The 25,040-nt window shown below is 41.3% G+C and overlaps 1 protein-coding gene across 1 annotated transcript in view; it reads right to left on the bottom strand.

Annotated features, from left to right (window-relative positions):
• Positions 1-25,040, bottom strand: part of COL11A1 (collagen type XI alpha 1 chain) — a 440,246-nt gene that overhangs the window by 191,813 nt on the left and 223,393 nt on the right. Inside the window, exons 2-3 of the mRNA XM_056844241.1 lie at positions 2,436-2,519; positions 275-331 (exon numbers count right to left, since the gene is read on the bottom strand). Coding sequence (XP_056700219.1) covers positions 275-325 — 51 coding nt within the window. The 5' untranslated portion in view covers positions 326-331; positions 2,436-2,519. The remainder of the gene's footprint in view (positions 1-274; positions 332-2,435; positions 2,520-25,040) is intronic.

Raw genomic sequence — 25,040 nt, 5'->3', positions numbered from 1 at the left:
AAACAATGGAAGAAGGAGCAGAGGTGGACGACTCTGGGCCTCTTCCTAAGTTCTGTATCTCTCTACACTTTCCCCAGCTTTTATCCTAAACATACTTCTTCCACTGAGCTCAACTGAACTTTATGTACAGAAAACATCTTCTACCTAAGCACAGGGAGAGATACTCCAGCTTTCACTATTCCCGCAAAACTCCTTGCTGAAAAAAAGTGATACTGTAACCGGGATAACACACTAAAGTGATTGCTTTGGACATGACTGTTTGTTTTTAACATACCACAGGACCTGGTCTTCCAGTGAGTCCCATAGGTCCGGGTGGCCCTCTCATAGCAATCTGTGATTTGGAAAAAAAAAAGAACAGAATTCAACATAAAGCATGCTTAACTGCTGAAAGTACCTAAGGGGAATTTTTCACGATGATTTGCTGCTGTTTCGACGCTGATTTGCGTCGGAGTCAAATTTTGGTTATTCACTGCAGATCCGGCTTTTCCCTGATAGAGGTATAAAAGCCGCGTTATGTCAGCGGCAAACCAAACCACTTCTGATCCGTACTTTCCAGTAGAAGCGCGTTTTGTTGCTCGGATGCCCATGAAAAAATGTTTGCTTTGGTTCCGCTGTCCCTCCCCTTGACGTCTCCTTTCTCCTCCCCCAAGAACAGTGATTGGCTGGGGGAGTTCCGCGCTCAGACAAGAATAACGCCCCTTTTGCTGCCTGCCTGCCTGCCTAGAGTCCTGGCACTTCTCTCCCTCCGTTCCAGAGGCTGGCGGGCGGGCAGGAGGCACGCCTCCCCGCCCCTCGCCCGGGATGGGCCTTGGAGCTGGGCCCACACCTCCAAGCCCAGGGGGACGTCGTACGGACGGCTCCAGGGGGAGACCGGCGGGGCCACGCCATGTGCTCCTCGCGCGCTGGGGGTGGTGGTGGTGGCAGCTCGGTCTAGGGTAGCTGGACCCGTGGGGGGGATGTTCAAGGGAAGGGGCTGTTGGCCCCTCTACCCCAGTGGGGAGGGGGGATTTTTGAGAAATCGGATGGGAAAAATGTGCATCCTGAGAGCGGAAAACCCAAGGCAAAACTCCCTCCCATCACTCTTCTGAAGAGGGGCGGCCAGCCTGCTCTTATCTCCCTCCTCTCTCTCGATGCACTGTGGCCGGATCACGGCCGGCGCGCAATCCAGGGGCCTTCTTTCCTCTCCCCCCCCCCGCCATGCACACTGGCTGGATCGGGGCTGGCGCGCAAGCTAGGAGCCCTCCTGTCTCTCACAATGCAATGTGGCCGGATCATGGCCGGCGCACAAGCCAGGGGCCTTCTTTCCTCTCTCCCCCCCTCCATTCCCACTTTCAGCTAAACACTTCTCTGGGCACATTGGTGCAATTCCTGCCCCCCCCCCAATCCTGTCTATCATTACAGGGCAATGGGTTCCACACCTATAGAAAATAGAGGGAAGCTTTGAGGAAAGCGCTGCCTTGACTCCTCCCAATTTGGAATCTGACTGTTCCAAAAGCAGAACAGAGTGAGGGTGGAAGAAAAATGGAGAAGACAAGAGGGACTGGTGCTTGTTTTTTGCGCTGGGGCTGGTGAACCGCACAAGGTAATCTGCTGGGCGGAGTTGGGGCGGAGCTGGGGGCAGGCATAAACAATGAGCATGTTGGAAGGGGAGGCCTCCTGCAAAAGGGACAGACCAAACCGTTGTCAAATACAGCGTGCTTTGTTCCCATGAAAAACCAAAACTGCATCAAGATTGACAGGAATAAATCGCGGCTATGAAAAAAACATTTAAATCGTGTGTTTTTTTTAGTCCGTGGCAAAACAGAAGCAAAGTCTACCGTGAAAAAAAGACCCTAATGATGATATTTACCGAGCTAGTTGTGGTTCATAGTTAAGTGTCATGAACAAAAGATTATTAATAGGCCACAGCTGTGACCTGCTGCAAGTGGTATTCAGCAACTTGTTAAGAGGTAGGGTTGTGGTCTGAGGACTGATATACATAAAAGAAGACAGCTCTTAGATAATATCAAAACACACTAACCTGAAGGCAATTCTAGGAATCTCTGAGAGCAATGGGGGGGGGGGAACATTCCAGTCCTTTTTCATATATTTTCCTTCTTTTCCTCCCCCCGCCCCCCATCCTGTCCCTTCTTCAAGGAGCTCAGGGGAAAATGCACATGGTCTCCCTATACAATTTTCATGAGGTAAGTTCAGATGAAACATACTAACTTGTCCAAGCTTATTACGGCTAAGGGTAGATTTGAACCCACACCTGCTTGGTCCAAAGCTATCCGCTGAACCATCTCCATTTGGTTGTGGAGGGCAGTGTGCATGTATATGTGGAAAAGCTGGAATGTTATTGGAACATCACAGTGTCAGAGAATGAAGCTTCTTCACTCATCACTCCTATCAGACATTGATGGTCTCTCCCCCATCTCTCCCCATTTAATTCTTACCCTGGCTTGCTGAAGAATGGCTTGTGCTTGAGCCTCTTGAGCAGAGATTGGTGGACCCTTCTCACCACCTCCACTAAAACGGAACTGTATGGAAAGATTAAAAAAAAAACTGAACACACTAGAAATAGCCATTCATTGTCCAAGATAACAAAGAGATTAGCTTCCTTAGGAAAAAGAAGCATTTTTTTCTACCTTGCAATGCACAGACCTGAAGAGAAGGATGAATGAAAAGCACTGTGGCTTTTTAAGAAAGTCCAGTTGTAGGAGAGAAGCAAGAAAGGTGTCAGAAGAGACAGTGTATTTTATTCCTGATACTTTTGAACATAAATTACTTTTCTAAGAAGTTTTTTTTTTTTTAAATAAAGCTATTGGTCCTGCTCACCCACTCAAAATGATTTACCCTTAATATATATCTGAAGTTAAGGCACAGACCAGCTGGAAACTCCTGAGGTATGCTGACTAACTGAAAACAGGCAGTCACTTCAGATTCCCTTGAGACAGGGCTTATCTCAAAACAAAAGAAAGGAAACTGTCTCTCCTTACTTACTTGCTGGGTGGGTTTGCTCCCCCCAGGTGGTTTTCCCTCCCCACCCCCACATTTTTATTTGTTCCTTCTTGCTGCTCACTTTTTACCATGTTGATACATGTTCAAAATGTATGCTTTAACTAAAACCTCAGCCTCAAATTGCATTTGGTATTAATTACACCTGCTCTCCTTCCTCTAAACCTGACAGAATATGGTTTGTCAAATCTGTAAGACACTAGCCAATAACCGGCAATCCTAAACATGACAAGCCTAAAGCGGAATCATTCCTGCTATTATTGAAACCCTCAGTACTTTTCAATATTTTTATAAATGATCTGGATGAGGGGGTAGAGGGACTAATCATTAAATTTGCAGATGACACAATTAGGAGGATACACTTCTGGGTAGTAGTGTGTATGAGCAAGATCTGGGGTACGGGTAAACCACACGTGAAATATAAGTAGATAGTGTGATTCTGCAGCAAAAAAGGCTAACGCAGTATTGGGGTTTATCAACAAAAGTTTAACATCTAAATTGCAAGATGTCATAGTCCTGCTGTACACTGCATTGGTCCGGCTGCACCTGGAGTATTGTGTATAGTTTTGGAGACCTCACTTCAAACAGGATCATATGTTAGGGAGAACTGATGGTAATGTGTGTCTGTCAGTGACTTACAGGTTTGACTGGCTGTCTGTGGTTCTTCTGGGTTTTTGTGGATTGTCACTGGTTCTGTTGGGCTTGCCACCTTGGCTTGTGGTTCTGCTGGAATTCCATGGTTCTGCTTTGGTTCTTTGCACTTGTTAGTTTTGTCTGCTTTCAGAGGGTTTTGGCCAATGGTTGCTTTGTTGTTCTTGAGTTTGGTTACAGTTTGCTCGGGAGAATACTTGGAGGGTTTTTTCCCCCTCTGAAACAACGAAGAATGACTGCAAGCGCCTTATTCATGAGCCCAAAGAATTGGACCTCTTGAAGTTGGGGTTTATTTAAAGGACAGGGATCAGCAGCTCCACTGCAATTTTGGTACCATTAGTGTAAAAAAACAGCCCTTTCACCTCTCTGAAAATATTCAGAATAGGAAATAATGGAGCTGAATAATATTGGAATCTCCCCCCCAAAAAACAGATTGAAATACCAAACCCTTATCTGGAACCCAGGTAACCAGGAATACCAATATTTTTTTCTGCTCCCTGATATCTGGATGGGAAAAATACTGTGTTTTTTTTTCAAAGTGCATACCCCTAATTAAAATTGATATTTGCAATCCTAAAATATCCCAAATAAAGGAAAATGTCCACTCTTAAGACATCACCATGAAAACATTCTGCAAGAATTTTAAGAAAATTGATAAAAAGCAGATTTTATTTTATGGTCTAAATGCAGTAAAAGTTTCAGGCACAGTTCCACTTGGCTACATCACTGTACTGTGACATGATTTCTTAATTTTTGTTCTTTGTTCAACAGTTTAGAACTAGATGACCAGTTTTAAAAATCTCAGCGGTTAATAATTCAACCCAGAAGTTCCCATTTGTTTCTGGAAAGGATAGAATGGAATGGCAAAGGAAAACTTACCGGTAGCATTAACATGGTACCTGGAGGTCCTGCTAAGCCATCAGCACCTGGAAGACCAGGACGACCTGGTGGACCCTAGAAGAAGAGAAGGAGATGCAGACATATTTTTGCTGGGACAATGTGCTAGTAATGGAAAACGTATTCTCAATTGCATCTTTTGCATATTCAAATGGATTTTAAGCTGGGCTCTCGGCAACAACATTTGCAAGTTAACTTTAAGGGCTGATCTGTGTATAGGAGGCCACAGCAATATGCTGTGCTTTAAAGAAAGGATGTTCAAATCCCCCTGGCACGACCATTACCCTGTCCTGGGAAAACTCAGTACACATCCCCGGCCCCTGAATATTTGAATGTATGCTTAATTACTCATGGGACCTCACATAGTGTTGGATCCAGATTAAATTTTCTGCTAATGGAAGAAGAGGTATAATTTCTGCTAATTCTCCCTTTCTGCTGTAGACCCGATTTGTCCCTCATGCCATTCAGGGAGATTGACCGGTTGCAATAGGAGGGAAGAAGGCAGCACATTTCTGTTATGCGGATGGAAGTGCCTTCTGTTAGGGGTAAATTTAGTTTGGATCCAACCCATAGGGAGGTTTGACTCTCAACAGCTTATACTCTGAAAATGTTGTTGGTCTCTTAGGTGCTGTTGGACTCAAATCTAGTTTTCTATTGCAGACGAACATAACTATCCTCTAAAACCCATAGGTAGGTTTACTTACACAATCAGGATGGGGGGTGGGACAAAGATATCAGCTTAGCTTCCTATCTGCCACCCACTAGCAAGATTATCTTCCTCCATGTCTGCAAATTTTACACATCTTTGCATCATACGATCTCTGGAGTTCACAGCCTGTTCTGTGATGTATGAAAGCAATGTGTATAATAGCGCAATAAGGGAAGCACATGATTTGTACACAAAGAACTTAGGGGCAGTCATTGGCATCTCCAATTAAAAGGATCTCAGAAAGTGTCATACATTACACCATCCATGTATCTGTTCCAAGCGGAAGAATTTATGAAGCATCTGAACTGGCTTATAGATTTTTAAAATTTTTCTTAATTGGGATTTTTAAGCATTGTTTGAGAAAGACTAAAACTATGTGTTAAACACAAATGTTTACAATAGTAACCAGACAGCCCTGTTTACAAGAAGAAAAGTCTTCCAGTAGACGTGAGTAGGAGAGAAGTGCTGAGGAAGAAGGAGCACTAACTCATTCCCTCCTCTACATGAAGCCTGCTGGGTGACCCTGGGCTAGTCACAGTTCTCTCAGAACTCTCTCAGTCCACATGGAGGCAGGCAATGGCAAACCATCTCCCAACATCTCTTGCCTTGAAAACCCTATGGGGTTGCCATGAGTTAGCTGAGACTTGATGGTACACACACTCACACACAAAGCTATGCAATTTCCTAACTCTCTTTTTCCTGCCACATATGGCACCAAGGAAACCTATCATGAAGTAGCATTTAATGGCAACATCCACACACAGAATGTGTTTGCATGAGAGCGTGTCTAACAATTGTGAGTTGCATTAAAGTACAGAATTTCAGCAACAATGTCCAGTTAAGCAGCAGTATTGCTTGGGCCTCCAGACACAAATATTGCCGACAGCATGCTGGGACTCAGTAAACTGTCACTCATAATGCAAAGAGGAACTCATGCTACATCACTTGCAGTACAAAATGTGCTCAGTGTGAATACAATTACAGCTCTTTAATTACACTAAATTACAAATGCATTAAAAAGATGCTGTGACAAGACACAGAAGCATTAAATCACAGCAGTGTTAGACAAATTAATTTAAAACTGTCTCTGAATTATGCTTTAAAGCTCTAAAGTTTTCTAGCGCTGTTTGAGAGGAATGTACTGCAGAATAGCCTTCTCATTCTCTAGGGGTTATCTGGTTTCCCTCCTGCAAAGGGTCTCAGTGTGGAGTGAAGGGGTTCATGCCCACCCACTTTCCTTCTCTGTGTGTGTGTTAAGTGCCAGCAAGTCGCTTCCGACTCATGGCGACCCTATGAATGAAAGTCCTCCAAAATGTCCTATCTTTGACAGCCTTGCTCAAATCTTGCAAACTGAAGGCTGTGGCTTCCTTTATTGAGTCAATCCATCTCTTGTTGGGTCTTCCTCTTTTCCTGCTGCCCTCAACTTTTCCTAGCATGACTGTCTTTTCTAGTGACTCTTGTCTTCTCATGACGTGACCAAAATATGATAGCCGCAGTTTAGTCATTTTCCTTCTCCTCCTGTCTATATATGGCTATTAATGCCAGAGCAACACAGCTAGGTCTATCCCCTGCGTCTGGCTGCCTGTATTCATTTAAGCATGCCCCCCTGTAACTGCTGTATCCAGAGAGGACATCAAGGGCAGTCAAGAGGAACCAGAGCTTTTCTGCTCCTCCTTTCTTGTTGCCTTTCCAGTTCTGCTGTCAGTGCCCTGGATGGGGCTGAGTTTTTTTGTCTGTTGGGACAGGTCCCTAGAGGGCAATGAGTCTAGGGTCCCCCAGATACAATAAACAATCATGACCTAAATACACATTATAAGCATATGTATGTAACAAAAGCTAGAAAGGTTTTTTCTTAGGGCAAAACTGCTTTGGGAGTAGCAATTGGGAGAGGAGCAGTGGTAAGGGTGTGAAAGAGTTAGCCACCCTCGTCCCTGCTCCTATATTCTCTGCTCCTACTTTGTTGTCCTAAAAACCACTTTCCCCCAAGAAAAGCAACCACTTTTCAGTGGTTTGCAGTGTTTTTTGCATTGCACAAAATGTGTAGTTCTACCCCAGTTTGCCCTTTGCCTCATCAGATACCTGAAGAATCTACTTTCACAAATATCTTAAGGGGCCCAAACCTGTAGCTTTTAATTTCTACTAATAAAGTACTCATAGAATGTTACTACTGTATGCCTAGAATTAAGTATGCCAAACACTGGCCATTTCTGCACTAATTATTTGTAACATTTAATGAAATGCTTTATTTTTTTGCATCCACACTATTTTCCCTCTGTTTGGTATCGGATACAGTTTCCAAATGTTTTATCTCCATGTTTTGTGCAACCACTTATATGATGATGTATGTTATTACTCCATTTCCAATAAAGCTTTCCCTGAGGTATGGACATGCTGGAGACACTATTCCTGTCTCCGCCCCACTGTGCAGCCCATCTCCCTTCCCTCTCCTCCTAGCAGCCACTTTCCAGCATCAATTTTTTGGTAATATGCATTGAGACTAATGAAGCAACGTAGGAGCATTTGAATAAGCCTCCTCATGCCAGAGGAGGAGCGTGGGCTGAGGGAGTCAGGCCCCAAAGCCCCAAAGCACCCATCCGACTCCTGGCTGGGCTTGAGGCATTGAGTGGGCGGGCGAGCACCCTCCGAGGCAGAGGCATTCGCAAGAGTACGAGCGGGGGAAAGTTTAAGATGGCGTGCGTCACAAATCACCCTGTCCGGCTTCCGATTTCTTGTGTGTGTGGGGGGAAAAAAGGTGGGGAGGAGAACAGATACTCTCTCCCCCCACACACACCCTTGTCTCCTCCTCCATGGCTGGCTGGATAGATGCTTCTCATTAAAGAGATCGTCCCTCCAACAGAAATGCTTTGTTTCCTTGCAGGTTGCAAGGCAAGAGAGGAGGAAAGGGGATGGAGGAGGAGGAAGAGGTTCGGGGGCTTTTCAAAGAAGGGTGCACCCCCTCTCTCGCTCCCCTCTGAGAGTCTGCAATTGGGAAAAGAGCTCTTAGGACGGGGCTTTGAAACGGCATGCAACCTCCAGGGTGGGGGGAAGACTCTTGCCTCTCTGGGCTGACACGCACCCACCAACCCCCCCCCCCACGCACACACACTTCTCCCTTGTGATCAAGAAGTGAAGATATTATGCTATTATGGAGTCTTTGGAGGAACTGGCGAGATATATGATTACAGTGGTAAGAGTTGTTATTGCATCAAAGTGGAAGTTAGAAGAATGTCCAGACATAATTTAAAGATAAATTAGCAGAATACATAGTGATGGCAAAGTTGACAAATCTAGTAAATAAAAGATCCAGTGAAGTTAAAAAAAAAGGGAACTGTATTACTTATATGTTATGTAAGGTATGCATAAATAGTAAGAAAACTGGTTAGTTCTAAGATTTAGTATTGCAAAAAATAGTTATTAGGTATAAATCCTGTATGTATTATATTGATGATGAAAATGCTTAGATATAATAATATATGAGTAAGGCCTTCAACAATCCCTGATGAAAAATTTCAAGTTGGTAACAATTATCAATGGATGGGGGGGAAGCAAGGTAATATGACACAGGTAAAATACAGTCATCATGATTGGAGTGTTATCATAAGATTTTTATATTATAAGGTAGAACTTATAATGATATCATATGTATTACCGTAAGTGCACCCTGGCAAAATCTGGGTTAACATATTGTACTGAATTGTACAGTGTTATGATGTGTTGTGTATGTGATAGTGTTATGTATTGTATGTTTAGTTTGTTCTACATAGTTTTAAAAATAAAAAGAATTGGGGGAAAAAGAAATGGAGATAAGAACCAAAGGAAGTTTAGTGAGCACTACTGGAAGGGGCACCAAAGGCCGGAAGCAGGCAGACAAAGAGTAACGGAGGGGTCAATTTTGCAGGGCTCAAGGAAGTTGTAGAGAATGGCAGCCAAGCAAAGCACACCATTGCACCAACGCTGGTGTGCATGTGCAAAAACAAAAAAAAGAAGGGGAAAGACAGGCAAGCATCTTCGACATCACTAAAGATGCAACGCTGCCCCAGGGGAACAAAGTGAGTTTTTTTTATATATATAAATTTTTATTGGTTTTTTAAAACTATAAATTCTTCATAATTTTAACAACTGTAAAAATAATATCACAATCACAATTACATTAATTGTTGTCTTGATTACCATTAAACATAAAAAATAAATCAACTTCCCCATCACCTCCATCTACCTCTTAATGAAGTGTTATTATCCTTCGTTAACATATTCTGATCCTAGTATTAATCTCATTCTAAAGTTTCATGTTATATAAAATTTTACATTCTGGATCAGAGTAAAAAGTAACCTTCCATTTTCCCCAGATCTTATATATTATCACAATGATTCCTTCAATTCTCCCCTTTTCCCTAGTTTCTCCAACTCCACCAGTTCTAACATTTAAATGATTTAATCCTTTTATTCTGAAACCTTTGTCCCTTTCCATTTGGCTGCATAAGATTGCAGCCAGTATAACATAAATTTAATCATACTAAACAACATCCTCTCCAATATTTTAGGGATATTTCCTGTTTAATCGATCTTATTTCAGTGTAAATCATATCCCAACCGTATCATAAGTCCACCCCTTATAAAAAAAGGAGAAAAAACCAATATCCTTAGTACATTCTAACATTTTCCTTAAAGTAATAATCACATATTCCAGTATACCTTCATATCAATTGATAGTCTATATAAGGAGGACTTGTTTACATAATCCCAAAATGATGTCTAAATCTTAATTCCACTACATCGTTAATAGCCATGCCACCCATCCACACTGTCAAAGCCTTCCAATCCAGCAATCATATTTAAATCAGTCCTTTAACCATGGTCTAATACTTCCTTCTGCAACTGAAATAAGTCAATCAGGTATGGGAACAGGATTTCTTTATTCTCTCTCATTTCCTCAGACAGAGTGCGTATCCAAAAATAATTCTTTCTGGGCTTCATTTCCATCATGGCTTCAATCTGTGCTCCTTGACCTGCTCTCTTCTTCCTTATATCCACACGTCCTTCCATGACTTTTTTAGATGAAAAGTCCATTTCTTGTATGTCTGATCTCTTTGTCACCAGCTGGTTACCTTCTTGGACTTCTGTCTTCTTCTTTGTATCCTTGTATTCTTCCATGACTTTTTGGACAGAAGAATCCATTACTTGTCTGTACAAATATGTCTGTATTTGTGGCCATCATTTGAGTTTTCATGACTTTTATGTCTTCTGTAACCAGATCCAACTTCTGATTACATACCTGTGATGATTGGTCAAGAGTCATCATTGAAATCAGTTGAGCCATCTGTGTTGATATCTGTTTTAATTGTTTAATTGTCGCCTCAGAATGTTTAGCAAGCATGTCCTGTACTTTTTTTTCCATGGTTAAATTCTGTAAAGTTTCCTTTAATTTCATAAGGGCAGGGCTATGAATTTAGCCAGATCAGGGAGAGGTTCCAGACATTTACATATGTGACTTACTTAAAAAATTGATGGTCATCTAGCAGGAGTCCATTACATGTAGTTGATAGAGAATATTTCATTGACCAGCTTAATATCTTTTTCGGGTTGAAGAAGTGAGTATTTAAGCTTAAAATAACTTTTTAAAGTTGAAAATACCAACGAGTTTTACCAGACGCTCTAGATCGGCAGAACCAGGAAGTATTCCAGGAGTTGCCTCATCGCGGACCTTCTATCGTCTCTTCTCTATGGTTGTTACCTTCAGGAATGGTTTTGGTGTAACACGAGTAAGACGAATTTCCGGTCCTATGACCTTCTTCCTGTTGATTTGCTTGTAGAACAATAGAGAGGGATATTGAATGAAGCACAGAGTCTTCCGGTCAAGAAATCCTCTTTGTTGTAAAACGTGGCTGGAGGACCTTTTTTACCCCAAGCAAATTCTCAAAGGTTTCTCCCTCCCCTTCCTTTAAGAACGCATCGGATTGGCAGATCTTACGTCAATCATTCAAGCTCGTTGTTTTAGTTTAAGTTGATCAGTTTGATAAGGCTCCTGCTGGTTTGTCTGATGGATCTCATGCAGCAAAATCATCCAGTTCAATTAAGGGAGGGAAACGGTTACCAGGAATGTTTTCTTCAACCCCCTGTTATTCGATAACGCCAGTGAAAAGCGAAGGATTCTTATCTACTCACTTGGGCGTCTGGAGGTGAGGTTTTAATCTTGATGTAGTCCTTATGATGTTTATAAGGTGCTGGAGGGTAGATTCTAAAGCTGAAGTTGTGCGCTGGCAATTTCAATCCCTTCGTGCCCACGGGATCAAACGTCTGAAACTCCGGGGGACTTAATAAAGCTTCCTCGGAGTATTCAGGAGATCAAACCGCATATATGGCTGCAGGGAATTCCTGCTTCTCAGCCCACTTGCAAGGGCTGGATTGGGGTGCGGTAAAACACCCCAAATTACACGCAAACTTGGATTCTCCCCAGGAGCCCCTGGGAGGATGTGGCAATCAGCCCAGCGTCAGCACCGGAAGTCGGAACAAAGTGAGTTTTTGTGAAGGAGCGGACAGGATAAATGGAAGAACAACAATGGCAAAAGAGGCTGCATGTGTACAAAAACTTTGGATTCGATGCCAAATCTATACGATCGAACACAAGGATACTTTGTACTAAGTTAATGGTGGGGAAATGGCCACTGTGTTGGATTTAATGAAACAACTATGGTTTAAATGTTAAGCCTTCTGATGTCAGATTTTTAAAGTTAATTATTAATTACATCTTAAGATAATGTAATATGTTAAACAATATGCACAACACCAGAAAAATGTATCTCAAGGATGAGGCATGCTACCTTGTGGAGGATAGCTCTAGCATTGGTCGTTATCCATAATAATTTCACATAAACACACAAAACTTCCTTATACAGAGTCAGATCATTGATCCATCAAGAGCAGCATTGTCTGCTCTAACTGGAAGCAGCTCTCCAGGGTCTCAGAAAGGCACATCGCGTACTGCCTAATCCTTTAGCTGGAGCTGCCAGGGAATGTACCTGAGACCTTCTGTATGCAGCACAGTTGCTCTAGTAATGAGTCACAGTCCTTTCTGTGTTCAAGGGACCGGTATGTCTGTTTAACAGATGCTACAGACAAACAACAAAGAATGGCTTTCATCTGTATGCCCTAATCATAGTATAATGCTTTTTAGCTCAACAAACAGACATTTCAGAAATAACGTGCAGACGAAGCAGGAAATGCAACTGAATTTTGCTTCCTGTTACTTACAGTTATCAAAAGGTCAAAATAACAATTTCTCCCATTAAGTGTCCCACTTAGAGTTTGAGAATCTTCCCATTGAGGGAAATGGAAAGTTTCCCCTAAGATGTGACAGAAAGCTTAGGAACCACTGTTTCCCCATTGAATTGTCACATCTAAAACAACTATGGATGCACTAAAGATGGACAAGAATTCTGCAGTCATATTTGTAAATATTCTGGGACTGTGAAAGGTCCCCTTTCATTCATGGAGCTTAAGCCTCAATGCATCCTTCACCATATGTTTCACATTACATCCAACCATCTGCGGAACACTGCACATGCGTAATGGCATCGACTGTACCCATGAAGTGCTCAAAACAAAATCATTCAGCAAGGACCTAGTTTTCAGTCTGAAGGTTGCAATGCAGTATGGTCTTAGAAATCAAGGTCTTGGGTGCATGGACATTGGGGAATTCTTTTCAGATCAGGCCAAATTTCTGCTGAGTACCAACTGTGATATGAAAGAGATCATATGTGTGTGTATATCTTCTGTCAAGTCAAACCTGACTTATGGCAACCCTGTAGGGTTTTCAAAGCAAGAGACTTTGGGAGGTGATTTCCCACTGCCTGCGTCTGCATGGGCTGAGAGAGTTCTGAGAGAGCTATGATTGGCCCAAGGTCACCCAGCAGGCTACATGTGGCAGAGTGGGGAATCGAATCTGGTTCTCCAGATTAGAGTACACCACTTTTAACCACTACACCATGCTGGCCAATCACTCTCATTTTTAGCCTAGCCTAACTCCCCGGGCTGTTATGACAATAACATAGAGTGGGGGGAAAGCCAATGTGAGAGAGGGTGAGATACATATGTGTGATAGACAGAACATTGCAGGATGGATAGATCCAACCTTGAATCTACTTCCAGAATCCATTTCCCCCCCTCCCTGAAGGGCAGAAACCCCATGAGTTATATCAGTTGTGCTGTTTAGGATGTTGGTTTCATAAACCACATCTGTTATATGTCTAACCACACAATCAGTCACATTATGTCTTCCCATGCTCTCCTACAACCCACACACTTACCCTATCACCGGGTTCACCAGCAGGACCTGTGGGACCTTGCGTGCCAGAAGGACCCATAAGACCCTGTGAATAAAAAAGAATGTTAATTGGTTGTGCTGCATAACTTTCCACAATAGCAGTTTAGACTGCTACCAATTTGGGATTGAGGACTAACAAAATGTTGCAGCCCTAAGGGTAAACAGCCCCACCAGGAAACGGAAGGAAATAAATGCACATACAACAAATTGGGATAACAAAAACTACAGCTTTATTGGTTACAACAGATGGAGCATAGGGAACAGATCCAGGCATCAGGTGACCACAGTGTCATCCGATAAAACGATCCCCAACTCGCATGTTGGGGTAGCAACCTGAGTGGCAAATCAGAGGTTCCACTAGGACATAAATCTCTGAGTGGTTCTTACACCACCTGGGAGTGGAGCTACACAACAGCCCCCGAGCTAGGCATCTATGATACGACCATCCCAAGACCCCTTATTGGAGTCCCCAAACAGGGGAAGGCAGGCATGCAGGCGTATCTTTCCCAAATTGGATCTGTCCCAATGCCAAAAACCGCCTGAGCAGTGATAAAAGTAAACAGAACAACCCATCAAAAACAGAGTGAGGGTGGGCAGGTTCCGATGATGCTGGCAAACAGGCACAGGGGGTGGGGTGACACAGGAGTGTCTGCATCATTCCCCTCCCACGCCTGCCTGAGGAGCAGCCCGCCCCCCATGCAGCAATAGGCTGCATGATGAGAGGGTTGGGCAGGAACTGCCTGGCCACGCGGCAAGGGCAAGAGTGGCCACAGCTGCCTGCCCAGGAAAAGTTCTGTTTCAGGGCGGAGCCACAGCCTGAGCGCCGCAACTGGCAGCCCTGCTAAGTCTACGGCCACATGCTTTTTATTTGGGAACCAGATACTGATTTCACAAAAAGGAACAAGGATTTTCAACTATGTTAAGAATTCCCAATCTGTAGCTACTGGGAAAAAAAAGTTAAGTCACACGACCAATGAGAAGCTATGCTAAATAGCAGCAGTCATTTTATCAAGTCACCATGAAAACAACAAGTGCACCTATTGATACAACCAAGGTTTTAAAAATGAACAGAAGTTTAAAATCCTATACATACGGCAGGTCCTGGAGGTCCTGGTGGTCCTTCAATAAGCATCCCCTATAAAGAAATAAAATCACACAAGAATTGGGAAAAGCTTAAAATGCCACATGAATGATAACATACTGAATTATATTATTCTCACTTGCACATATGCATCCTCGTCAGATATTCATAGCACCTTATTCAAAAGACAATTTCCCCTCTTCACGGACCACAGCTTGTACTTCACAGAATTCTTCTTGTAACACATCAATATAACTACTTATCAAAAAGCCTCATTAACAAGCCTGGTTAGGAAAAGTATTTAGTTTAAGAACTGCCTTATAAATCATCTTAATGGGATTTCTTGCTATTCACAGGACTGTTGGTGGTCTTGCAAGGATTCAGTTGTATGAACTGGGGGCCTTCAAAGTCAGAGTGGGGTCAGTGGGGATGGACATCATGATACAGACAGTCATTAATGGCCATTTTGCAGACTGTCACAATTGTTCAAATCATGGCAGGCACATGTCTATCTCCTACATGGAAGCACCAGTTCAGACAACTGGCTTACTACACAACCCTAAGCAGAGTTAAGCCAGTCTCCATCAAACTCAATGGGCTTAGAAGAGTGTTACTCTGTTTAGGATTGCACTGTATGACGCCAGTAGGGATGCATAAATCATTCCCCTATAGAGGGATGAAAGTTTTGTTTTGGAGAGTCTCCCATATTTCTTAACATCACCCATGTACAGAATGCTTATCATTCTTTGTCAATATGTTGCCAATATGCTGTGTGTGTGTGGGGTTTCTTTCCTATTTATAGTTTCTTTCCACAATGACACCAGCCCGCCTAGGATCACACTGTAAATATCAGGAGTATGAAACCAATAAGATTTTAGCTATATGCTAAGATCACTAAGGACAAATGTGATCAGAGATCACATTGTGAATGGGTCACCCATACGGACCGGAAATTTGCTTACTTGGGTAAGAGCAAGTTTCTGGTCCATATGGTTGACCCATTCACAATGTAATCTCTGATTGGCTAGAATGACAAACTCTTTTGCTGTCTTTCATAACTAGCCATGAAAAATTGCTACAATGGGGTACCTTTCAACATTGGGGGTCATGAAAATTGCCCCCACTTTTAGAAAGCTCCAAGACTGCCAAAAGCTCCAGACACTTCCATAGCATAAATGTATCTGGGAAGTTCTCTAGAGAAACTACTCATAGCAAGGTCAAAGTGTTCCTGGAACGTACCCCTTCGGATTGGAAGTGAGATTACATGACTGAATGCCAATCCTTTAAATTTATAATATCACAAAGAAACCAAGAGCAACAGTCAGAAGGCTAGATGGCAACGCTCTTCTGACATCTAGTTTCCTATGTGCAGAGAAGCTTTTTATATGGGGCAGCATTCAATCATGTAATCCACAGCCTGAATTCCTGTATAGCACAATCAAGGGACAGTTTTACAATGTGATCTACTGTTGGTCAAAAGAACATCTAAAGTTCTCTATCATTTATTATTTAAAATATTTATAAACCAGCTCTCCATCATTGAGATTCACAGCATAATAAAAATCATAAGGGTTGTCTCCCTTATGGTGCTTCCTGTGCCTTCAACAACTGCCAATACAGGCACTAATGCAAGTGTCCTTAAAGGGCTTTGCAACAGCTCGCCTCTAAAATACTCACAGGTTCTATCACAGCTGGCTCGCCTTTCTGTCCTTTCTCTCCATAAGCACCATGACCATTTACCTGCAAAGTCAACATTCATTAGAAATTGGATCAGGCCTAAAATTTCTTTTCCATCTTTCTGGAGAATAAATCAATATTTTGCAAGGAAAGAAAGTGGCTTGATGGCCTACACATTTCTTTTGATCCCATCATTAAAAACCTTTAAAACAGCACAAAAACCAAAATAACTTATTTTCCAAGGAGAATGTACAGCATACATATATAAAATCTTTCCCCACACACACACGCAAGAATTTTTTGTCCAAATGGTGTGGCAGAATCCCCATAGATACAGAAAGAAAGAAAGAAAGAAAGAAAGAAAGAAAGAAAGAAAGAAAGAAAGAAAGAAAGAAAGAAAGAAAGAAAGAAAGAAAGAAAGAAAGAAAGAAAGAAAGAAAGAAAGAAAGAAAGAAAGAAAGAAAGAAAGCAAACTGAGCTAATTCCAATCTGTACAAACATAAATCTTTGCATAGGCTTATTGTTCATGCAAAGATATCTTTTCCATATTGCTACATGCATTTAATGTGAAGCATTCATATGATCACATTGCCATAAACTCAAGCTGTTGGTATGCATACCATGAACTGTGCATATATGCTGGCTAGTTACGCTCATCATGTCAAATCTGCACAACTTCCTGCCATGCATACATTCAACCACTTGAATCTCACCTCTCTGATTCAGGTATAAATTCCTAAAAAGATTGTACAGATTTGGAAAAAGGCCCAGACTGTGTCATTGTAAACTGACCTGGTCCTTAACATCACATTAAAACCAGGGATGAGCAACCTGCAGCCCCTGGGTTGGATGTAGCAATTTCACCTGGCCTGACCTCCCCCCAAAGTATTATGTGCAAATGGAACAGCAAAAATGAAGAAATAACTCCCTCCAGCACTTTTTGGCATAGAAAAAATGTCTTGGGGGGGCAGGAACCCTTCCTTCCCCCACAGTGGTGTTCCGAGCCTATTTGGGCTCTCCTTCATTTTTAATAAGCCATTCCTCTTAGCTGCTGTTCATTAAAGACATAAATGTGCAGTTTGGCTCCAGAGAAGCTGTATATGTCAGGTGATGACAACTACATTACAACATCCAACCATCAATGAGGGGGTTGGACGCTTTTTGCCCATGGAGACTGGAATCCATTTGGCCACCCTTAACTAAACTCAGCTTCAAGTGGCTACAAATCCTACACAAGCTTGAGGATGCTTCAAGCTGTTGGTTACAGTGGGCTTAAAGTGCATTCCTGAGCCACGCCAGTGGCCAGGACGAAAAGCCTCTGGAGGCTGGTGAAGGCCTGCGCTGGTGCAAGGGCCTACAGCACCAGCGTCCGGGTGGCGTACACCAGCGTTTGTGGCCCAAGCACCGTCGTGAAGGCCCGGACGCTGGGTACACCACCCGGACGCTGGCGCTGTAGGCTCTTGAGCCAGCAGAGGCCTTCACCAGCCTCCAGAGGCTTTTCGTCATGGCCACTGGCGCGGCTCAGGCATACGCTGTAAAAGTACCTAGGCTAGAATGTCACAGGACTAATGTGTGTGTCTAAAGTGCTGTCAAGTCACAGTCGACTTATGGCAACGCAGCAGGGGTTTCAAGGCAAGAGACGAACAGAGGTGGTTTGCTGTTGCCTTCCTCTGCATAATGACCCTGGTATTCCTTGGTGGTCTCCCACCCAAGTACTAGCCAGGACTGACCCTGCTGAGATTCTGAGGTCTGATGAGATCAGGCTAGCCTGGGCCATCCAGGTCAGGGCCATAGGACTATTAGGTAAAGGTCCCCTGCGCGAACACCGGGTCATTCCTGACCCATGGGGTGAAGTCACATCCCAATGTTTTCTAGGCGGACTTTGTTTACGGGGTGGTTTGCCAGTGTCTTCCCCAGTCATCTTCCCTTTACCCCCAGCAAGCTGGGTACTCATTTTACCGACCTCGGAAGGATGGAAGGCTGAGTCAACCTTGAGCCAGCTACCTGAAACCAACTTCTGTTGGGATCGAACTCAGATCGTGAGCAGAGCTTGGACTGCAGTACTGCAGCTTACCACTCTGTGCCATGGGGCTCTTTAGGACTATTACTGGAAACAAAATGAAATGTGAAATCTACTACTATTCCCTTAAAGGTATACTGATGAAATCTTCTTAACAGGGATTCGTAACCACAGGTTCAGTCAAGTTCCTGGGAAAGAAACTAACCTATTTTTTTTCCATTTTCAAATCTGAGACACTGCGTGAGGGAAAGAGGGAGGGGGAAGAAGGGAGAGCCAGGTTCATGTTTGTCATGAACAAAGTTTATTTTGTTTATGATCTCTGAATTACACCTTAGCAGAACTTCCTTTTGATTTCTTTGGTCCTCTGGTTGAATGGAAATCAGGAAATAATGCTGCCAAGAACAATGACTGTGCTGGATGAGAGCCACCTTCACAGTAGTATTATATTTTCATATGATTTTCAGAAGCCAACACTGGCAAGTCATGAACCTCACCTCTCCGATCTGGTTACAAATCCCTAAGCTTTGAGAAGAGCGATAAGAATATGCTCTTCCAGTGTTAGAACCTTTTAAAAAGACAGATACTCAGTTCAGTGCATTACTCCATATCTGTAGCTAAAATTTCCAGAAACCCAACTACAACTACATGCATGCTGACCTTGATGAATGGAAAGAAGAGATTTCAACCAGACCACGTGTGGCAGTGAATACCTTTTCTCAAGGATTACATGCACACAGAGTGCTATAGGTTGATAACATTTCAATGTCTCAGTTTAGGCATAATGCTAAAATATGGTTTATTTTTTTAAAAGAAAATGCTACAATTTACAACTGCTTATTGTAACAGCAAAATCATTAGATGGACCTGTGATCTCTGCTCATGGACATAAGGTTGTGTGTGTGTATGCTTATAATGGATAACCAAATAAGGTTAAAAGAAGGAGGACTTGGTAAAAACATGTGATCCTCTATGTTAATGTTGTATAAAAGACCAGAGAGGATGTGGGTGGGTCAGAACTCTGCTGTTTGATCTCTCCTGGTTTGCCCTTTATTCAAATAAAGCAATAATGTTAAAATATATTGTTTATTTTAACTATAGTTAGTTTGTGAAACCAGGATTCAGATCACAGACAACCACTTAAATCCACATTTGCTTTGACAAATACTGGTTTCATTTCCTTCTCTCTCTCTCTTTTTTGCGGGGGTGGGGTGTCAATCAAGTACAAGCCATTCGAACATCACACAAAACAATATTTAAAACTAACTGATTGATAAATCAACCTAATTAGTAAATCAGATCTGGTTTTATGAAGCGTAACATTCAGACAAATCACAGCAACCATAGTTAAACTACAGTTACATGTGATATCTGAAATGAGATAATGAGACATGTCTTGTTAACAATGTAAAGTTGTAGGTCTTTCCCAACCAATCCCTTGAAACACCTGTTTCTTGTGTAGGGATTTTAGAAACCTTGAGATACCGTCACTATTGACAAATGTAATCAATCCCCCATAAATGTACCCAGATAGCTAGGGAAATCTAGATATAGTATGACTATCTAGTTTCCCCTAGCTATTTGGGTACATTTGTAGGGGGGTTACATTGGTCAATAGTGACTATCTCAAGGTACCTAAAAGAGTGACTTTCTCCAGGGTCAAGGTTATGCTGATTTTTCAAGCTAGCCTTGCACAGTCAAGCATAGTCAACACTTGGTGTAGAATTTGCAACACCATTATTATACTGAGTCAGGTAGCAAAAATGAGAAGTTTATCAAGCCCCTGATAAACTACCATACATGGTGATACTTTCATTTGATATGCTGGGTCACAAGTTAGGCAATACTACATGAAGTTTAGCAAAATCCTTTCCATTATCTCTGAAGTTACAATATATTTTAAAAAAATTCCAAATAGGCTTTCATATCAAATCATTAACACAATTTCAGTTTTGAAGCCACAATTATTTTCTATTAAGTGTCCCTTCCTTCCCCCATCTTCTCCCACTTACTCAATAGAAAACAAATTGCATTAAAAAGCAACGGCTTCCTATTACCTCTGTGGCTCTAGTTCATAGAACACAGGAAACAAAGGGAGCTATAATCAGCTACTAACTATACGGCATAGTTAAAGTATACCTTGGATGTGGCTAACTTACGCTTGTTTCTGTGATATCAGTCTCTGCTGGAACACCAGGCCCAAATTCCTCATTAGTGGGATTTGTAGGCTTCTCTTCATATTCTTTATATTCATAAAAATCATATTCTCCTAAATCTCCATCTACCAGAACTTCAGATTCACTGTGGTCTACTGTTCCTCGGCTTCCATACTCTGTTTCCTCGGATTTTTTAGTCTCTGAATTATACTCCTCTCCCGTTAGGTATTCTTCAGTAAATACTTCTTCAACAGGATTTTGCTATTCATGTAAGCACCAAAGGTTGGGGAACAGGATGAATATGTAGATTACTGTTAGTAAAGCAACATAAACATTCAGTAGCTTTGAATGTTATGGTCAGTAAAATGACATGTCAGCACAAAAGCCTGGCATCTTTTGTTTCTGAAAGCCTGGGACAACAGTTTTTCAGAAGTATTAAAAGATCACCAAGTGTACATACAGAAGCACAATGAATTAAATTAATGTTTTTTTCCATAAATTGATATTTGTTTTCATTTGCAAAATCATTAAATGAAACTCCAGCACTACTGAAAGATTTAGATATTATCAGTGAAAATTCTCACCAATTCAGAATTCACTCACTGCATTTTGTTGTGTATGCTATACACTAAGAACTCTGGATAGCATGACATTTTAATATTTATGCCAGTTATATTAAGGTTTTATACTTGGCTTAACAATTTTCAATATCAATCACACTAAAAAGATAACTGTAGAATACAAGTTAACTGGGCACTGCCATGCTTAAGTGACTTACATAACTGCCTAGTTTACTGTGTGTTAAAATTGAATTAGCTGACACATCTCATGTCAAAAAGAAGAAATTAAAAAGAATAAGCTAATTTTTTTAAAGAATGGGATGCTATTTCATAGCACTGTATTGCTTATACATGACAAATTTTATCTTTCTGAAAGAAAAGGTTAAACATTGATTGTAAATATAATGTTCATACAAGATTATGAGTAAAATAACTTCTAAAGTTTCAGTATTGCCTTTAAATTTTAATTTTTGATTTATGAAAACTGTGTGAAGCCAAGCTTCGGCTTTTAAGTACCAGTTATCTAAACAGCATTTCATTCTAGATGTACAAAAACATTTTAGGAGGAAACTGATTTTGTTGCATTATGGGGATAGAGATGTTTTGGAGGATGAAAGGAATAAATCAAATATTAAGCGTAATCTGCTGGAAATTCCATCTTTGAAAGCCCATTGAAATGAAAGGGGGTTGTACAAAAAGTACAGCTGTGTTGTTAGAAAGAAGGTATTAGACATGGTAGAAGCAGGAGCTCTCTATTCTCTTATCACCATGTTCCATACAGCTCAGGACCCACAGCAGTGGGACTAATTAAGCTGTTACACAGCTCTCATTCATCCAAATGTAGCTTATACAGAAAAGTAACACATGTTCCGAATTGCCACCTCCAATGATATAAATGGGGAAGCCATGAGAAGGGAGCTCCATATATGCACTGATGCACACACACAGAACTATGGATCAAAGCAATAGATTAGTCATATGCAACCACAGTATTTCCTTCCAAGTTCATACTGAACCTGCTTAGATTGTAGCTTTGCAAACAAAACTAGATTTTGTACATCTTTTAAGCAGTACGATGTGACTGAAAAGAGTGTTTCAAAAGAAACTTGACTTTTTATTATAAATTCAAACTTTGACTAATTTGTGTATGTATGAAAACACTGATTTAAATGTAACTTGTAATCATCCTTTGTAGTTTTCCATTACCTGGCTGAAAAGTATAAGTATTTACAAAAAGAAGTAAGTCAGGCTCGGAAATAACTACACTTTCCCCAAAATGCAAAGCCTTTGTTTGGATATCATGGCTTAAAAAGTGTGGTCCAGTATTTATGAAGCAAAGCACCCACACTCAGAAATGTTAGCTGGTTACGCACATCAAAACTGAGCAGATGTAAAAAGTGGCGAACTGAGCCTCATTTTCCAATAAATGTTTAAAGTGAGCTGTATTTGGGACTCCAATTAATTCATTTCGGTTGATATATAGACATCCTGCAAGCAAGATCTGCGTGTGAAAGCTGCTTCTGTGCATGAATTCTACATGCACAGAGCATATAGAGATGGATGGTCATCTGTGTGCTCATCCATGCAGTACTATACATCCAAAAGTGAGTCATCCAATGCAATCCCCAATCAATATATGGTATGTATAGCATGCAGGTCCTTACCAAATTGCAATGGGAATGCCTATCCCATCCATTGTTGGGACTATGTGCACATTGTTGTGTATGACTATCTATATTAGAGTCATCATTTTCAAGGAAACAGTTAAAAACACTGCCAGCAGGATGGGAGATAAACAGTGCAATCCTAAAAAGAGCTACAACATTCTAAGCCTATTGACTTCAATAGACATAGAAGGACATACCTATGCTTAGGATTGGGCTGGAAGAGTGCTATTCAGGACCACATCTCCCAAAAGACTCAGATGACTTCTCTTTATCCTCAGTCACCAATCATTCATATTATTTTTCATTAAATGAGGGACCACATCTGGCTCAGATCCTCTTCACTTTCATTGTTGACTGAAGGCAAACACTTTCTTTCCCTCATGCCAGGGAAATCATAAATGTGTGCAAGATCTTATGATTTAACTGAACTAAACCAATGCTGCTTAACTAACTAAAACATATACAACTGAATATCTAGATAACATATTTTTGCAATCTCTTTGTCATTTCCCAAGAACTGAAAGGGCAGAGTCCAGATGTCACTACACAACTGATTAATATGTAGATCTTAGAAATATACCACAAACCATTTTTTTAATAGGGACTCTCTTAAAACAAAAGAAGGACAATTAATTGTGGCATGGTAATAATTAATTATGAACTAAGGTCTTTGAAATATCCTTGCCTGCATATTTTCCATTCCTCATTACCTCATTTGGTCCCGTCGTTTGACTAGGAGTTGCAGTCTGGTAGCCCTCAAAAGTCCCATAGTCAGTTTCAGCCACATTATATTCATGATATTCATCAACAATGTTGGCCTAATATGAAAGAGAAAGTTCAATTTTAACCACAAAGGAAAAGGGCAAGCATCCAGGAGGAATTTCTGTTTAATCAGGTTATGGTATTAGCCAGAGGTGTATTCATCTACTGAGGGTTAGAGCTATTCATTTCTCATTATCAGAGATCTTCCAGGCTTGGTCAAGGAAAGATCTTGATTATTTCTTGGCTACCTTTACCCCTATTTTGCCTGTTGCTGTTGCTTGATAGCTTTTCTTCTTCTTAGATGAAAATGTTTCAGATTTTTTGAGTGTGACCTTTTGGGGGTTGTTCTTTGACTTAGCGGCCACTGTCGTCTTCTTCTTTGGGGCTTTGGATTTCTTTTTCTGAAAAAGGTGGTGAAAGATGGAATGGGAAAACATAAATAAATGAAAGGAAAAAGCAGTAAGATGTGAAAGGAAGCAGAGTAAGCAAAGACAAAAAAAGTGAACAGCTGTCAATCTTCTGGCCTTCCCCTGCTGGATTCAAATGAGTTCCAGGAAACGTATAAACAGGAAAGGAGGAGCGGCAAAGGACTGATGAGCTTAATTAACACGAGACACGACATAACAAAACCACACCACATGACAGGCAACAGGGACGGCACATAAACAACACACCAGATGTCATTACCTCCGTTTGTGCCACTGTCTCGTCGTATAGTGGGGGTCCTTCTGTTACAGTATCAGGGTCTTTATAATCTTTATAATCTGGATCCCCATATTCATAGTCATATTCGATTAAATCTTCAGTTGCATACTATATTGCAAAGGGAAAAATACCAAGCATTTCCTGGGTTAGTGGTAGCAAATATAGTAGCAGTCATGGAAAGCTTTTGCTTAACTTTTGCTTCCTAGGAAGAAAAAGTTAAGAGAAGAAAAGCATTGAACTTACATTAGTAAGATCTCCGTATTTTCTTTTGAACAATTGTTTATATCAAATATAAACACAACCTTGATTAAAAAGCAAGATGTAGATATGAAAAAGGGATCTTTTACAGCACCAAATAAGTTAATATATGACATTGTTTAGGATTAATAGGCATGTGGATTATTAAATACATATGCTGTACAGAACACCTATTATACAAACAAATATGACTGAAGATTTTCCCCTGTGTTTCCTTAATGTTATCCATTAGCTGGCAATTTATGTGACCTGTACCTGAAAGCAAGACATTTACAAAAATTACTTTCAGTTCTACCACCAAGAGTCACTCAACAAAGGCTGATTTCAAAGTAATGCTGTAGATTAATTATTGTGTGAGTATTTTATAAAAACTAAGAAGAAGAGTTGGTTTTTATAACCCGCTTTTTCTCTACCTTTAAGGAGTCTCAAAGTGGCTTAGAATCATCGTCCCTCCCCTCCCCCACAACAGACACCTTGTGAGGTAGGTGGGGTTGAGTTTGGAGAGAATGAATAGCCCAAGGTCACCCAGCAAACGTCAGGTGTAGAAGTGAGGATACAAACCCGGTTCACCAGATTAGTTTGC

This window comes from Euleptes europaea, chromosome 2, assembly GCF_029931775.1.
Source record: "Euleptes europaea isolate rEulEur1 chromosome 2, rEulEur1.hap1, whole genome shotgun sequence".
NCBI lineage: Eukaryota > Metazoa > Chordata > Lepidosauria > Squamata > Sphaerodactylidae > Euleptes > Euleptes europaea.
This window is presented reverse-complemented; position numbering and strand designations above follow the sequence as displayed.